At 41.2% G+C, this 18253-nt stretch overlaps 1 protein-coding gene across 1 annotated transcript in view; it reads left to right on the top strand.

The window, feature by feature from the left end:
* LOC139655778 (partitioning defective 3 homolog) overlaps nucleotides 1–18253 on the top strand; it is a gene marked incomplete at its 3' end in the record, with an annotated part of 121039 nt that overhangs the window by 47294 nt on the left and 55492 nt on the right. Inside the window, exon 2 of the mRNA XM_071533142.1 lies at nucleotides 6275–6376. Coding sequence (XP_071389243.1) covers nucleotides 6275–6376 — 102 coding nt within the window. The remainder of the gene's footprint in view (nucleotides 1–6274; nucleotides 6377–18253) is intronic.

Genomic DNA, 18253 nt, shown 5'->3' with positions numbered 1-18253 from the left:
GAAAATGCAGTCATTTATTGTCTTTCCTCTGTTATAAAATTAGGAAAATGTGATGCTCTTTTTGCTCTAAACCCTCAGTGTGTTTGGTGATTGCTTTTATGCGACACATTGTCATACAGTACCATGACTTTACCGGGGCTACCCATGTCCCAACTCCCTATCCCCGGCAGTGCCATCTACCCAGTGCAGCACAGGACCACCACTACTGTAGCTGGTGCTGGGCTTTCCCCGCAGCCAGCGTGTTGCCCTTGGCCCGCTTCCAGATCTGCCGGGCTGACGAGGGCTGCAGCGGGCGGCGAGGTCTTTGATCCGACTCCAGATCTGTCCTTCGGTTTTTTTCTTTACACACTGCATTGGATCAGGGCCTGCCAAAACTAGCATCATGGGAACCTCAATTAGACCCTGAGGGATGCTGTGTGAGAGAGAGAGAGGGAGAGAGAGAATTTATAGGCTGGAGACGGGGCTTCTATTCAGGAGAGTTCAGAAGGTATTATTTACTTATTTACTGTGTTTGCAGTGGGTGATGAGATGGTAGTAGAGTGTGTGTGTATGGTATGTTTCTGTTTTAAGTGGAGTCACCCACATCACAGAGAGCTCTGTGTGTGTTATTTTCCATCTCTTCCACACTATAACCTTGTTTACTATGGCTTGGTCCCCTTCTGTTAAGTGTGGCACTGTGATATTTACAGTGAGCTATTTTTACTAGATGAACAGGGCCCCACGGAATGACACACACACACACACACGCGCACACACACACACAGCATTTCACTCACTCTTTGATGTGGCCTGCCCTGCCTCGCCATAGCAGACACATACTATCTGAGCCTGGTATAGGTGACCGCAACACATGCATAGACACACACACACACACACACACACACCATCATCAACACCACCATAACCCAATTCCTCAAATCCAAACGTTAACACACTCCTGGGCTGGAACCCTCTAGTCTGAATTGTTAGTGTGGGTGTGTAAGGCTCCGGTCACTTCAGCTCAAAGTGTCTCAATTCAGTTTTTTTTCCCTTCACATCACAGATCTGATGTTTTCTAGTTTTTGCTTAGCCAGACTATTTTCCACACTTCGTTTTCAGTGTGCACAGAAGAACCGGTTTTTGAGCTCAGTGAAGTGCAAGAAAACAGTTGGGGTTGTTTGATTGTTAAGCAACCAGCGGCACTGAGCCCATGGCACAGTGATGGCACTCTTCTAAAATCATTGTTGTGGAACTAGCACAGCATTAGCACTAGTTTTCCATCTTAAACCTGCTAGCGTTCTGCTGCTAGCTGGACGTCGTCTAGCTTCGTTGTTGCGTGTCGTACGGGAGAGTTTGAAAGAGGGAACACACAGCGTAGAGCGGAGGAGGATGATGGAGCCGGCCAAAAATCGCAGGAGCCAATGGGAGGATTATCCAAGCAGCCGACATCCGCTGAGTTAGACTAGATGTTTTCTTCTTCTCAAAACTTTTTTATTGATTTTGCACTAGTGTTGTAGACAAGAAACAGTGACATATCCGCAAGACGTATGAGTGAACTGGTTTCTGATTTGACAGACGAGACATATAAGTAATATGCAAGACATATAAACAATAACAAGAACATGAACCAACCCTCAGCTCTATCAACTCCTACCCAACCTTCACATATTCATTCACCCTTCCCACCCAAATTCCCAAATTCTCCCACTGAGACTAGATGTTTTTTAATCGATGTGAACAACAAACAGTTGCATGGAGTCGCTTTGTTTCCAATTCTGATCTGGACCACATGGCTGTGTGGATAAAAACTGGATCCCAAAGCAAGCAAACTAATACTGCGATTTGTATTTGAACGCCCAAATCAGAATTTGTCAGCGTTGCCATGACAATAAGTAAATCTTACATCATTCACTTGAGACGACTGTCATAATTTTAGTGTCACGGCAGCTTGGCTGCAGTGTTAGCACTGAGGGAAAGAAAGCCAACAGCCGATTTGATTGGTATTTAGGGAGATGCCTTAATTGAGTCAAAACTTGAAGGCACATGCCGTAACCAAAATGTGATTTAAAAACAGAGGGAGAAACAAAGGTACAACAACAAGTTGCAGGAGGAGGGAGGGATACACACATTCACACATTCACACACTCAGTAGAAGTCTTCATGATCTCAGCTAGAGCACCAAATCAGCCGCTGAGCGTGTGACTGTGAAGCAGAGTGTTGAGGCTAGAAAAATCTGTCCAAACACTTTCAGCACTATGGATGTATAAATATGAGTAATGTATTTAATTTAGACGGGGATTTGTAAGTGAGTCAGATGGATGTGAAACCTGGCGGGACTGGTTTGGAAAATAGCAACTCTGGAGGCAAGAAAATCACACACAAAGATCCCTGTGTTTCTTGTGTTTTTAATGAGTTGAATGCAAGCTCTGTCAGGTTTGTCTCTATTGAGAAGGAAACGGTCTTCCCCCTCCAGTCACTCTCTCTCTCACACACACACACACACACACACACACACACACACACACACACACACACACACACAAAAAAGCCTATGTTACAGTGATTTGTTTGCATTGCTTTGTTGACAGATGCAGATTTAGAGAACACAGTCTACTTCCCGCCTCTCTGTGTCAGATAAAAGTTTTACAGCTTGGCTTTGATTTCCATTGCCCAGCAGGTCTGCTGTGGAGAGACTGGCTGCTCCATTAAAGTCCATTTACAGAGAGATAGATGGTGTTGGACAGTTAGTGTGCTGTCAGCAGCCTTCCTATCGTAGTTTACTCCATTTACTCGCAGTGACAGTCTGTCATGAGATTGGGCCATAGAGTATGCAAAAAATATCATTCCTGTGTGTTTTGTATATATCCATTTTTTGGGGGGAAAATGTGTTGTTCATTAATCAATATCTCTAAACCATAGAGGAATAGAGGATCCAGTTTTTAAATATATAAACGTTTTATTACCCAGAGACTTAAATCAAACACTGTTTGCTGTAACTTACTTAAATTTTTGGATGTTGATCATTTTAAAAGCAGGTGTCACTTAGGCCATTTCGAATGGAGAATATAATTTTGTATTGAAACTATTTATGCTGTACATGTTGGTGTGTGTGTGTGTGTGTGTGTGTGCATTCCACAACACAAAACAGCAGGAAAACAAAGCGATAACAAAACTGTAATTCCCCATTAGAAAGGAGTGGGAATTGTGTGATTAAAAAAAAAAAAAAAACAAGTCAGAAAATTCAGTCTTTCAGAGTGAGATGGCCATCAGCTGGAATTCACAGGGGGTTTGTGGGTGGGTGGAGGGGGGGCGGAGTCCAGTTTACAGGAAGTGACACGGGCCGTCACAAACCACATGACATCTGTCACGGCGGTCCGGCAGCCTTTGTGTTTGTGGCTGACGAGGCACAACGCCACAGGGAATATATCATATCATACCTCCTTTTCTCACTCTTTCCCCTTTTTCTTTCCATCACTCCTTCATTCTTTTGCTCTTCTCTGCACTTCATCTGCTCTTCTGTTCACTCTAGGGCTGCAACTAACCATTATTTTCATTGTTGATTAATCTGTCGATTATTTTCTCTATTAATCGATTAGTTGTTTGGTCTATAAAATGTCAGAAAACGGTGAAAAATGTGGATCAGTGTTTCCCAAAGCCCAAGATGACGTCCTCAAATGTCTTGTTTTGCCCACAACCCAAAGATATTCAGTTTACTGTCATAGAGGAGTAAAGAAACCAGAAAATATTCACATTTAAGAAGCTGGAATCAGAGAATTTTGACTTATTTTTCTTAAAAAACGTCTTTAAAAAACTTTCTTAAAAATTACTCAAGCCGATGAACGGATTATCAAAATAGTTGGCGATTAATTTAATAGTTGACAACTAATCGATTAATCGTTGCAGCTCTAGTTCACTCTGTCATTCTTTTGCTGCACTTTTTGCTCTTTATTCCACTCATTCTTTCAGTCTTTTCTCTTCTTTTGTTCTTTTCTGTATCTCATCATTAAAGTGATAATCTGCAAGATCTGTTTTTTTTTTTTTTTTTGGCTCCATCTTTGTTGCTCAGCAGCGCTCACTGCTGTAGCAACATGGACATTTATTTATTTGAAAATGTTGCAGATTATCACTTTTTTTTGCTCATTCTTGCTTTCTTTAACTTTTTTCTTTATTTCTTTTGCACTCTTCTCTTTCTTTCTGTCTTACTTTCTCTATTTGTCTCCTCTTTCTCCACCTCTGTTCATCCTCTGATCATTTTCTCTCATTCCCCTTATCTTCCTTTTTCAAATGTCTGCAATTCCTCCTCTCAGGCTATCCTTTCATCGTGTGATAGTTTGTAGAGTTCTTATTATTATCCAGCCACATAATGTCTCCTGTGCCCTTTGCTGGCTGTGTCTAGCATGGTGAACTCCATACATTGCAGTGAATTGGAACTGTACAAGTGGATAATGAGGCTGTAACCCTCGGGGCTTCTGTGTGGGGGCCGAACCCAAACAGTCACGTCTTAACTCATACTTTGTCAAACACACACACACACACACACACACACACACCCACACAGTTACACATGTGCAGTCGTATCGGCGTACACCTCGTCTCTCGCTCGATTGCAGCTTTTCAATCTTATTATTTTCCTTGGGTGGTTTTTGCATGCAGTCATGTTGTGTTTTTTTTTTTGCACGGGTCTTTACATGTCAAGACATTTCAGAGTGAATTTGCCCTATTATCTAGCAGTTGTACGTCTCATTTGCGGTTGTGTGTACTGTGGTAGCTTTTTGTGTATCGACAGGATTCAAAACTACAGAGAATATTAAACTTATTATACTTATTATACTCTATCTTGCTATTTCTTTCACCGTTTCTGGCTTCCTTTCTTTTTTTTTTCACCCGTCTCATCTTTACATTCGTATCTGTCCTAGTGCTGCTCGTAAAGCACCTTAAGCTGCATTCTAGGTATGAAAACCGCTGTATAAATAGTTCATTATTGTTAGGGATGGGATAATGTATGGAAATTCAATATACCGCAATACAAAAATGCAACATTGCGTATCGTGGGCCAGAAAAAAATGAATGGTGATATTAGCTCCATTTTATTCTGCTGTAGTAATCACAAATGAGACGCTTGACCATCACAATTTCACAAGCTCTCCATCCAAAATGATATTGTTTTGCACTTTGTAATGACATTTTTTAATTGTTTACATTCTAGCAAGTGAAGAAATAAACATAATTCTGCACAATCAGACTTTGTTTTCATTGAACTTGTATTTTTTTTTCATCGTATCGTGGTTGTATCAAATCAAGAACCCAATATCGCGTATCGAATCGAGTCCCGTCACTAATTATTATCACTCTTTCATTCTTTCACCCTTTCTTAATTTTTTTCTTGCATTATTTCCGTTTTGCGCTGTCATTTCCCTTCCCTGCCCTTTCTAAAAGCTCACCCCTCTCTTTCTTTACCTCTCCACCTCTGCTCATCTTGTAAGTGTGCCCTTTGCATGTGTTTTTACATGTCAGAGCATTTGACAAGAAATCGTACTCAATTATCCAGTAGCTGGGCTTGTAGTTCCCTCCGGGCCCCGGGGCTTGGGAATGTCCTGCTCCGGGAGCTTAGGCTGACAAAATGAGCGTCGTGTTTTAAATCGCTTCTTAAATCGTTTCTATACCCACACGCTTTTATAGGATTTACTTGTACTAACGTTATTGTTGTTGTAATTGCCTGTTTTATCCGTCAAGAAACCTGTTTTCAATTCACATAAAGCTTTTTCATTGTATCTTATTTTCCTCTCATTTGTTATATATCGCATCCACATTGAACTTATTCCATACTGCCTATATTTCATAATTTGTTGGTATATTCTCATCTTGTACATAATTTTAATGTTTTTTCTTCATCTTAATTAGTTTGTCTGCTACTACTGCTGCTGTTTTGCACACCCTCTTAATGCTGTAATCCGTACTTTTTTACACTTTCATTCATACATATCAACCAAACATGTTCTTGTGTTGAAATTGTCGGTTGCACATGGTTATATTACCCTCTTTTACTTCATATTCCATTTAGCTTTGCCGTATCCTCTTAGTTGTTGCAGCTGTAGTGACCCAAAATAGGGATCCTTACAGTTTCATCTTATTGTCATCTTATTGCAATGTACTTTATAACTGTTTTGAAGAGTGCTATTTAAATTAATTACTGTCATATCATGATTTTGCACATGTCAAGACAGTGGATGGTGGATTTCAGCCAGTTGAGCACTATCTGTGATTCTAATTCTCTCTCTCTCTCTCCCTCCTCCAGGATGCCAGCTACTGGCTGCAGGTCCACAGGCTGGAACACGGTGACGGGGGCATCCTGGACCTGGACGATGTGCTCTGTGACGTGGCCGACGATAAAGACAGGGTAAGTCGTGCCTGCAGGAGAAGACGTGAACGCCGCTGCATCACGGCGGCAAAATCACTGGCTGTCTGAAGCAGGAGCTCTAACACACATTTCCCCACCGTTCTCTGTGGTTTTCAGAGCATGAGCAGTGTGCTTTGTTGAGCACTGATGGCACATTGACAGCATGCATATTTGAAGGATTGTCTTTTTTCATTGTAAGCCCTTATTCATGTAGGGAAAGTTGATTGGAGATGCTGTTTTTCAGCACCGTCCTGCTTCAAACTCACTTACACAAAGGGATGTGGAGGGTCAACCCACCTAAACTCTGTTCACCCACATTTTTAGGCTTGAAAGTATACATTGAAAGTATATTGTACTAAGTACTATCAAATGAATGCAATATATGAGGATACGGTTTTGAAGAAAAATGCAAGCTTTTTGGAAAATATAATTTTTGTTTATATTGATGGTTGTATGCGTTATGATAACTGACTGGAAGTTATAGTTTACCCCACCCCTTTATTTACCACTGCATTACTAGTTACACATATTCACATCTAGGATATGCCCTGTACAACTACAGTCCATTGGCTACTGAGCAGCTCCAGCAGCATTTTAGGGTTGTCTGCCTTGCCTAAGGGAACCTCATCAGTAGTTGGTGAACCCAGTCCAACTTAAACGCTTACTGTGCCATGCTTCTGTTTTCTTTTGATCAACTACTGCTAAGTTTTCCGCTTGCTAGCTAGCAGTCCAGAATGGTGCACCTTACATTCTCAGTGTTTCTGGTGTGATTGCTGGGGGAGAGAAAGCTTTCGTGTCTAATACATGAAAGCCCAAAACTGCTGCACTTGGTTTATCGCAGTATCGGCATGAGCAAAAACCACTTCAGGATCAGTCACATTAATCACAGAGTACAATAGATGCACAGAAATTTGTCTTGGTGACACTGGTGCAGAGATGGATTAATGTATTAGAATTTTCCAGTGTTTCCTGACAACAAGGACCTCACAAGTGGTGCTTAATATCAGCACTGTGTGCAAATGAATTGATTATCACCTGTATGTTTTGTAGCATTAATAGTTAATCATTAGCCTGGTGTGAAACAGTAGGCCTGCATTAAAACTGGGTCGTCTTGCTATCCAAGGCAGAGGAAGTGCTTCCTGATTCTGCACTGACCAATCAGATAAGAAACCTTGTGTACCAAAACAGCTCTTATCTTTTGTTTGGCTTTCATTAATAACACAGTTAACCATCTCTGTGGTCTGTACATGCCACTGTGTGTTTACATTAGCCTTACATATCTTTTCCACTATCTAAACAACAAATGTCATGAGAGCTAGAACTCTGTGTGACCTAGATAAGGATACATACCACACTGTGTGCCTTATTAATGTAGAAATATGAGGGTGTAGCAAATATGGATCTACTAGAGAGATTTAAAAACCTATAAAGCTTTAATTCTATACATGATTAAGATGATTAATGTTGAGGCTTTATACTAAAGAGACTCTAAACACTGCTTCTCTCACTTGTAGAAAGATGTTAGAGCTCAATCACTTTTGTCTGGGGACTCAAAATTAATGGCCAAAATCAATATACAGTTGAAAAGAAGTAATGGATCGGATCGATGCTGTGAATTGGCATCATCTGTGAAAAAGTGTTACCTGTGCATCCTTAATTTAAACCAAACCTCACTGGAGGATGGCATGTTTTTGGTTTGCACGTCAAGTTAGTCAGAGGGTATCTTTCCTACTCCGACTTCAGGCCTTCAAGCTGAGAGTCGTCGCTATCGAAAGCCTGACAATCTTGCTTCCTCACGCCCTGATGCATCACCTTCAGAGCAATTTGTCACTGTTACAGATAGGAAAATGGCTGGAGGGAAGCTGATTGTGACTGACAGCCTGGAGGTCACAGGGTTACATTCTCTGCCGGGGGTCGGATCCTACAGTAGATACCCCTTGAGACACTTAAAGGCGGTATGTGTAGCATTTTAACATCAATAAATCACTAGCACAGTAATTTTGAGACATTAGTATAATTACTAAAAACAAATGAGACCATCACTGAGAAGACTGTCAGCCTATACCGCCCTTTACTCTGCATTTCACATTGTTTCTCCACCTGGTCGCATTTGGATGGGAAATCTGCTGGATCGCTTTACGGCACAAAACAGGGAGAGGTTCTGTTCTTCCACAGCAAACGGACCTAAAGCTTTCTGAGTTTCTGGCAGCAGATGGTGGAAGGAGTGAGAGGCCGATGGGGGGAAAAAAAACACTTTTTAACATGTTTATTTCCTTCAGTAAAGTGAAAGAGAAAACAACCAACATCATCTTGCAACAGGGTTTATGGGAAATATGGTCATAATTTGGAGAAACACTAGCACTAACAAAGCCACTGGTGTGAGATGGAGGCGAGCAATCTTTTCCACCATGGTCTCATTTATTTACAGTAATTATACCAAGGAATTGCAATTAGTTTGACAGTGATTTATTGGTGTTTAAATGCTACACGTGGCACCTTTAAGTGACTGCAAAATAATCAGTATTGCTGCATGAGTTGGACCATAGGCAGCATAATTCTGCAGTTGGAGAAAACTCTGCATCTGTTTTCTGAGGTAAAGAAAAGAATGCTTAGTGAAATTATACAGTAGGGGTTTTGGCGAGGTGCAAGGCCCCCAGGGTCACGAAACTCACTCAACTCATAAATCCAAGTAAGAATTTCAAGTTTAAGTGATATGTGACCTCTGCTGATCAGGGTACAGTGTTTAAGTTTTAGGAATGCTGCGTTTTTGGTGGTGAGCGCTTTCTCTTGCAACTCTGTCAACAGCATGTTTATAGGCCTCCAGTGTGTGTGTGTGTGTGTGTGTGTGTGTGTGTGTGTGTGTGTGTGTGTGTGTGTGTGTGTGTGTGTGTGTGTGTGGATGCATCCCACAGGTTTTGCTGTCAGTGAGGCCTAGACCCTCTCGGCGAGCTGTCAACACACTATCTCTTCATATTACTCTTTCTCCTCCTCTATCCCTCTCTCCTTCCTCCCTACAGGCTTTTTCCACCGGAGAGAATATATATATACGTTCGTGACATGACAACCCTTCAGCCTCACTGACACAAATCTGCACCGCTCTCCTCCCTTTGACACTAAACCCCATTGGAGATCGCTGTATGTTTTGATTCTCCGCACGTTTTCAGCATTACCCCTTTAGGAAAAACTCCACTGGAATGGAAACTTTTAGAGCGGGAGCGATTTGAGTTTAGTGTTTTTACACGTCTTTATTTAGTCGAGGGGTTACGCTGCACGGCAGGGTCGCTCAGAAGGTGGAAGACTGTCCAGTAATCGAAAGGTTCAGCATCCACAACAGACAACGTTTCTATCAGAGGTCCTGTGAAAGTGTCCTAGTGGTCAGGGAGATGTTCCTGTAACTAAAAGGTCACAGGTTTGATTTAGGACTGAAAGATATTGACCAAAACATCTAATTGCGGTTATCTGACAGAATATCGCAATTGCAATTTAAACTGCGATTCTTATCATCACAGGGTTTTCTCGTCATACATTTTTTTAGAAAAATTGTTGAAAGAAAAGTGATTTGATAAAAAAAAAAAAGATGTCAGAGTGCAGGATTTACTGAGTTTGAGTATGATGAAAGGTTTTCACCAATATTGTACTTGATTCATGGACCAAAGATTGTTCAGAAATGCAGGTTGGACGCCTCTCTCTATTGTGATTTCAATTTTTTTCCGATTAATTGTTCATTGTGTGCAACAGCCATTAAGTTGCAGTGAACTGTCTTGAAATATTGCAGAGTAATACGCAATAAATCCCTACCTGCGCACTGTGAGACCTTCAACTAAATGCCTTTAATCTGTAAAGCAAATGTAACCGTTGTACATTTGCTAGACTTTTTAAAAACTTGAAACTACACTGTTAAATTTGCCCTGAACCCCGACGGTGCCACGCTCTGCCTGTTGAAGCTACACAGGACTGCAGAAGGGTTTGAGCCAGGATGGTTTTGGAAAGGGGTCAAATTGGCCCCTTATTACATTTCGATTTGTGTTTTGTTATAAAATCTAATCTTATCTCCATCCAATTCTCCTGCTGCATTGTGGAAATATCTTTCTGAGTCGAAATGTGCGCTGAGGCAGAGTTTGTTGTTATGAGCTGGACTGGAGCAGACATGCAGGTTAGCAGGTTAATGTGCAGCATGGTGAGTCTCTGCCAGTCACAAGTAAAGCAGAATGCACTGGTACACTGGAAGAGACTTGCTGTGAGAAGAGTGAAAAGCTGAAGTTAGAACTAGGGCTCCAACCAACGATTATTTTCATTATCAATTAATCTATTGATTATATTTTCGATAATCAGTTGGAATGAAATGTCAAAAATAATGACAATACCTATCAGAAGTCACCAGAGCCCAAAGTGATTCTTAAAATTGCTTACTTAGTCTGACCAGCAGCCAAAAAACCAAAGAATTCAGTGTTGCACTTCGATTATAACAATTATAACCAATTCATTTTCTATCGATAGACTAATTGACTGATTGACTAATCGTTTCAGCACTAGCTTGAACTCAAAAGACTCAAAGAGATTTTGCACACACCGAAAGAGCAACATTCAGTGCAAACTGGATTGAAGTGTCTGTTGCCTGTTATTTTGAAGAGGGTCAATTGGTTGCATTGATTAAACTCCAGAGGGACTTTTTTATATTTAAGAGGGTCATCGGTGCAGCCTAGACCGATGCTTGCAGGAGTCAGTGTTACAGAGTGATGAACTTGACCATGAGGCAGCAAGCTGATCCCTTTTTAAATCCCATGTTCTGCTGTAGCTTGGGACCGGCAGTGTGTCAGGCTGTCAACTTAAAAGAAGCCTGAGAGCAACAGAGGAGCAACAGTCTGAAGTCGGGCTCTTGGCCAGAGATCAGGGCTTCAGCTGGCCCAGATCCCCTCTCTCTTTGTGTTGTGTGTGTGTGTGTGTGTGGACACAAGTGTGAGTTCAGCGTGTGTCTGTCCTGAACACAACTGTGTCAATGCCTCTGTGTGTGTGTGTGTGTGCTTGTGGACAGGCTGTGAGCACAAGTGTGTGTGGAAGTGAATCCAGTTGCTGCGTGTTTGTGTGTATGGCATGAGTACAAGTGTGTGAATGTCAGTCCAGTCCCTGTGTCTGTGTGTGTGTGTGTGTGTGTGTGTGGCTCCTGACCTCTGACCTCAGGGAAATACCTACTAATGACAGCCAGCATGGTTGAGTGACGTTAAGCTCAGACGCTGTTGTAGGGAAATGAAATTAATTCAGGCTTTCCTGTTTTGTGTCCCAGCAGTGTCGATTGGATTATTGGAATGGATTAAAAAGTGTGTGTGTGTGTGTGTGTGTGTGTGTGTGTGTGTGTGTGTGTGTGTGTGTGTGGGTGTATAGCCCCTTTCACACATGAAACCCGTCAAAGTGCCAGATTGAGTGTGCTGGTAATGGCAGTGGTTTGTGTCGTTCACACAAGTCATGCCATTCCACCTAATGTTGTGCTTGATCGGTCCGTGTATTTTTTCGGTCATTCTACTTTCTTTTCAGAAACAGAAAAAAAAAAAAAAAGAAAAACGTATTTTGCCAGAAAAATCAGACTTGTTAATAATAATAATAATAATAACCTGTTGATCACGCATGATAGGTCTAATAATGTGTCTGATATGCGCGATATTCTAATATCCACGTGTTGGAGCTTTCTCAGCTCGCAGGAAGGTGAAATTATTCCAGACAGGAGTGTAGATTAGTAAAATGGTCTTTGAACATTTTATATCAGAAATCAAGTTTATTACTGGGTTGAGCAGCGCCTCCTCTCTCTCTCTCTCTCTCTCTCTCTCTCTCCTCTCTCTCTCTCTCTCTCTCTCTCTCTCTCTCTCTCTCTCTCTCTCTCTCTCTCTCTCTCTCTCTCTCTCTCTCTCTCTCTCTCTCTCTCTCTCTCTCTCTCTCTCTCTGCTGAAAGACGCACAGCAGCGGCTTCTCTCTCAGATCCAAAACGGGCTTTTTCGTTGTATTGTGTGTTTTACAAAGAAGAAAAGGAAAATCAAGTCCTTTTTTATAAATGTTGATTCTACCATTTCTGACCAGGAAAATGAAAAATACCTTCTATTTCCGTTTTTCAGTTGTGGATTTTTAAATGAAAATCAAACCACCATTCGTTTTTCATTTTTTAATTTCTGTTTGTGAAAAGAAAATAGAATGACCAAAAATACACGGACAGTGCTTGTGCCGTCAATGTTCTGGCACCTTTCACACATACAGGCCACAGCCACACTAATACGTTTTCTTTTTAAAACGCTGTTTTAAAACGAAAACAATCTCCGTCCACACGACACATCACATGACCGTTCACGTACACTGGGCATGCGCGTGCCGGTGTAAACAGGAAGCAGATTGTCTACTCTGCGGTTGGTTGCTTAGTTGCAGAAAATACTATGAGGAGGAAGAACAGCAATGGCGAAAAGTACGACCAGAGATTTCTTTGCTTGGACCGACGAGGAGGTGAAACTGTTACTGTAACTGATGTTGTCTTGTTTTCTTCCCGGAAAAGGGTCACGTGATAGGGGGCGTGACGAATCAGGGAAGGACACGTCGTGACCGATAAGACCCAATCAGGAAGCGAACGTGGGTGTCCGCGTCATCAAAAGTCAAATCAAAATCATTTCAAAAGTCTCAGTTTCCGCCCGTCCAGACTAAAACGCAATCCCGGAGTTTTCGAACTAAAAAGGGGTCAGCAGTGTTTTCAAAAGTCTCCGTTTTAGCCGGAGTAGTGCGGACACTAGGCGTAAACGTAGCAAAAGTTATGCGTTTTAAAACAAAAACGTATTAGTGTGGATGTGGCCACAGTCGATACGGAGCTGGGAAATTGACAGCACTGATATACTGGCATTTCCACACCGGCTGCTGTTCACACATGACGGGCCTGGGGCTTCTGAGTGAGAGAGGAAGAAAGAAAGGGGTGCGGGTGAGAGAGAGAGGGAGAGAGAGAGAGAGGGAGATGGACAAAATGACACGACTGCTGTATGTGACAGCTGTTCGCCGGTCTTGTTGACCTCTCTCTGTCAGTGCGTGTGTGTGTGTGTGTGTGTGTGTGTGTTTTCAGATGGCACTTCGATAAGCATGCTTTGACTCAGATCTCGTTCCAGTATGCCTCAGCTTACTTGTGAAGGAAGGCTGTTGTTGTCAGTAAAGTAGAACTGTTCTGCAGTTCTACTGAACTTCAACTCTCACTTCAGTTTTAGCCATTTTGTGCTTTATTATTGGTTAAAGCTTTCGACTCATTATTTTACTTGGTTTTTTTTCTTGATTACATACAGCATTTATAGTATTTTTTTAAGAATTATGATGTGTTGAATTAGGAAAGCTCAATTGAAACAGCAAAATTTGATAAAAAAAAATAATTTATACTTGTGCACCCTGAAGAAGGCATAAGCCAAAATGCATGGAAGGTGTTTTGTGTTTTTAATATCTTTTTTCCCCCTCCATATGAATACACTTTTATATTTAACACTGTTTCTAATATGTTTTTGCCTGCATATGAATACATTTTGTATTTAACTCAGAGTTGTGCCTGGATATCTATATTTTTTGACACTAGAGCCGCATGTTTTTCCATTGTTTTTCTTTTCTATTCAGTTCTTCCCAACCCTACGATCACCTGTGAAGCTTGTTTGAAATGCTGATGATCTTCAAGTGCAATTTTTTTTTTTTGGCCTAAAATTCACTTAACAGTTGGATGTAAACACAGCTTATGGTAGCATTGCAACCAGCAACAGGCATAATGTAGGGAAAAGGTGGGTCACTTAAAGAAAGGAATGCCATGTGGGCTTGAGCTTGAGAGGAGAGGGGAAATGGAGAAATTAGGTGTGTTTGTGTGTGTGTGTGTGTGTGTGTGTGTGTGTGTGTGTGTGTGACTCCATCTATCCCGCTAAACATGACTGGTGCTCTCCTGGCAGCTGTGACTCATCTCCAGCCTTCCAGAGGAGCTTTTTAAAGACTGGGGGGAACGTCTGGCCCGTCACACAAGGACACTTTTATTAGCTTACACAGGCGAGGGAATGAAATGGAGAGAGAGATGTATGTATGTGTGTGTGTGTGTGTGTGTGTGTGTGTGTGTGTGTGTGTGTGTGTGTCACTCGCCTTGGGAACACGAGTGTATACATTTTATGAGCTATGTGTGTGTATGTGGTTAAATCTGTATCTGTTTAATGGAATTAAGTATAAGTGTGTGTGTGTGTGTGTGTGAGAGAGAATACGTATCATCCATTGCCAGGAACAGTGGCGGGTTGCCCTCGGACTTTCTGAATGTTTTTCCAGATGCCATCTTTCCGTCCGTTGGTGTCCTCCTCCTTCCCTTCTCTCCTCCCTTCTTTTTTTTCTAAACTTTTCTCCTCTCATGCCAAGCTCGCATTCCTTTTTTTTTATTTTTAAAGGGGTGTTAAGTAATTTAAGACCTTTATCAGCCTCCATCAGCGACAAGCGACAAACCTTTCTCCTTCTACACAAGTCTTCTTTTTCCAAAACAAAGTACAGGCCGGAAAAGCATTGATCAACCCCCACATGTTATGGTGATTTTCAGTGTTACTTTGAAAATGTAATCGATTACTCTTTACTTATTACTAATTTAAAAAGTAATCACATTATTTTACTAATGACTCAACAGGAGCAGTAATTAGTTACACTACACATTCCATTACTTTCCATTTAGTTGGCAGTAAAGGCTCTTAGTTTTTCCCCTGAGTTTCACATTGCTGTGTTGCCCATTAGATCAGTGGTTCTCAACATGGGGTCTGGGGACCACCAGGGGTCCTTGAGGGGGTTCCAGGGGGTCCCCAGCAAATTGATGAATTGTTACACTTTTTTTTGTTTAAGTTAACACAATTAGAGAATGTGGAAGAATGACTGTTTTGATCATAGTTTCTCTGTTATCTCTCTACCTACAATACAGACAGTCATGGAATTCTGAGCTAAATCATATCTGACAATAAAAATATTCTCATGTTTGGGTCCGAGAGACAAAATCTTATCAAATGGGGGTCTGTGGCTCTAATGTGGACTAAATTAGGGGGTCCTTGATATGAAAAAGGTTGAGAATCACTGTATTAGATGCTTTGATAAACTGAATGCTGTGTTTTTTTTGCTGTGGAAAGCGTTTTGCTGCCACACAAAGTTTACAACAGACCAGAATGTTCTTTGCATCCTCGGCTGAGATCAATTCAAAGTAAAATGGGAAAACTTCCAGCTGCTGAAAGTCTGCTTCTTTCCCTCACCCTCCATCTTTTCTTTTGCTTTTTTTAGCTAACAGCCGACATAAACCTGCCCAGCATGTCCATAAGATACATATGAGGGAAAAAAACAAACAAAAAAACATTGAACATTTCAAAGGAGAGAACAGAAAAGGTTGAAGGAGGTTCAGGGTTAAATGATGCAGTAACAGAGTGTTACTGGGATTAGTAACTGTAATGTAATTACTGAATTTGAAATTGTAATCCCTTACACTACTCGCTACTGAAAAAAAAGTAATCACATTACTGTAAGGCATGTCCAACACTGGTCATTTTTTGCTATGGGGTAATAAAAACCTTATGAATTGCCCGTCCTCCCAGTGTCCTCTACAGTCCTGGGATAGTAGGGCGAAGGTGAGTGGAGATACTAGGTACGCACGCACACACACACACACACACACACACACACACACACACACACACACACACACAGACACACACACACACACACACACACACACACACACACACACACACACACACACACCCTTGCCAAAGCACACACACACACACAAATACTTTTCAGACCATCCACATTCATGCACGCATACACAGAGACACACACATTCTTGCTCTCTTCTGTCATACTCTCTTCTCTCTTGTACACACACACACACACACACACACACACACACACACACACATTCTTTCTCTCCCTCTGCCATCCTGTCCCCTCTCTCTCTCTCGTCTCTCTCTTTCACACACCCTGACATACCCTAGGTGTCCGGTGACAGACTCGTCCCTACACACTCCTGTAGTGTCACGACCCCGAGTGATGGCACCCGGGGTGTGCCAACACCACATGCCCCCGTGTGTGTGTGTGTGTGTGTGTGTGTGTGTTGTCAGGGTGTGTCTCACAGCTGCAGCCACCGCTACTCCATCAATGACTTGTCTCGCCCCGGTCAGCGCGGTGCCTGGGTGTGTGACAGACATATAGGTTTGTGTGTGTGTGTGTGTGTGTGTGTGTGTGTACATTCTTTTATTTTTTCTCTGTTTACAAAATCCCTTTGAAACACTGTTTTCAAATGTGCTACATAAATTAATTGTGCTTTTTTTTTTTTATATAGTTCATGTGTGAATGTGGATATCTGTGCAGTCTGGAGTGTTTGTGTCAGCATTTATATGTGCATCTATTTCTTAAATGTCAGTTTTTTTTAATTATTTAATATACTACTTTTAGTATTTGGTGTTGTTATATTTAATGTGACCTACTTGAGTAAAAAACTCCTTGTATGTGCAACTTACTGCAATGATAAAACTGGTTCTCAATCTGATCTGAGGCAGCGAACTATGTATTTCTCGTGTGTGTACTTGTCTTGTGTGTGTGTCTTGTGTGTGTGTGTGTGTGTGTGTGTGTGTGTGTGTGTGTGTGCTCTTAATGCAGGCGATATCCTGGTCTGAGCTGAATTTAGAGCCGTCTAGCAGCGCAGGAGACAAGCAGACAGACAGGAGGGGCCGCGAGGTTAAATAAACCCAGAGGAGTTTCTTAAAAAGACTCCTCTCCTCCTCTGTCGCAGAAAATCAACAGACAGCCAGGCTGCCGGAGTCAAGTGTGTGTGTGTGTGTGTGTGTGTGTTTGTTCCCCTGTGAACTGGAGTGATATGATCCTTGTGATCCCCATCGGCTGAAATGTCTCGACTGTCATTTCAAGTCAGGCTTTACTGCTGAATAAACTAGCAGTACTTACTGAATTAGTTACTTGCTTTGCGGCTCTCTCCTGCATTGTCCAGAATATAAGATGACTTCAACATACTTCCTGAAACTTTTATCAGTTTTTTTTTTTTTTTTTTTTTTTTTTGAAAGCTATGGACTTAAAAAGGATCTTTTAATAAACATAGTAGTCGTGTAGCAACATAAAGAGGAAGTGAGACGATCAGATGAAACTTTAATGATCCCCGGTGGGGAAATTGGGGCGTTGCAGCGGGAAATGTTAATGGGATACAGCAAAGAAAGATGGAGTGCTAATAAGAATACAGATAAAGAGGGTCATATAAACATACAACAACCAACACTAGAGCATGATGGGTGGAAATGCGTGAATGAAAAGTATGGAAAAGCATGGCTTACAGTATTAACAAGGTGTGCAAAATGGCAGCAGCAGCAGCAGTAGCAGTAGAAGCATTTCAGACAAAGAAAAAAACAAATGATATGTGCAAGGAAAAAATAGAATATGTGCAGCATGAAATAAGTTATAAAAATACATGTTTGTTATATAGTAAATATAGTATAGTATGTACAGTACTGTGCAAATCTTAGGCACCCTAGATTTTTTTATATACATTTCTTAGAAGTCTTAGATATTTATTTGTTTTCTGCATTAGTGTGTCAGTAGACTGCTGTTTATTGTAAATTTTTGATATTCAGAAACTTTTCATTTCATTAGTTTTGAAAGCATCTTCGTTTTATGGATTTCTTTGACATACGCCTAAGACTTTTGCACAGTACTGTATAAGTAATATATAACAAATGAGAGCAAAAATGAAAATATGAATAAAAATGTTAAATGACAGCAGTCAAATACTTGCTAGATGAAATCAGCAACTTTTTTTTAAACAAAATTTTGGTATATTTACCTATGATGTTAAATACTGTGACTTGCAAATGGAAAATCATT

The sequence above is a fragment of the Centroberyx affinis genome, unplaced genomic scaffold (assembly GCF_046629955.1).
Source record: "Centroberyx affinis isolate AG114_WGS23_722 - 3 ecotype Tasmania unplaced genomic scaffold, CSIRO-AGI_Caff_v1 ptg002327l_1, whole genome shotgun sequence".
Taxonomy (NCBI): domain Eukaryota; kingdom Metazoa; phylum Chordata; class Actinopteri; order Beryciformes; family Berycidae; genus Centroberyx; species Centroberyx affinis.
This window is presented reverse-complemented; position numbering and strand designations above follow the sequence as displayed.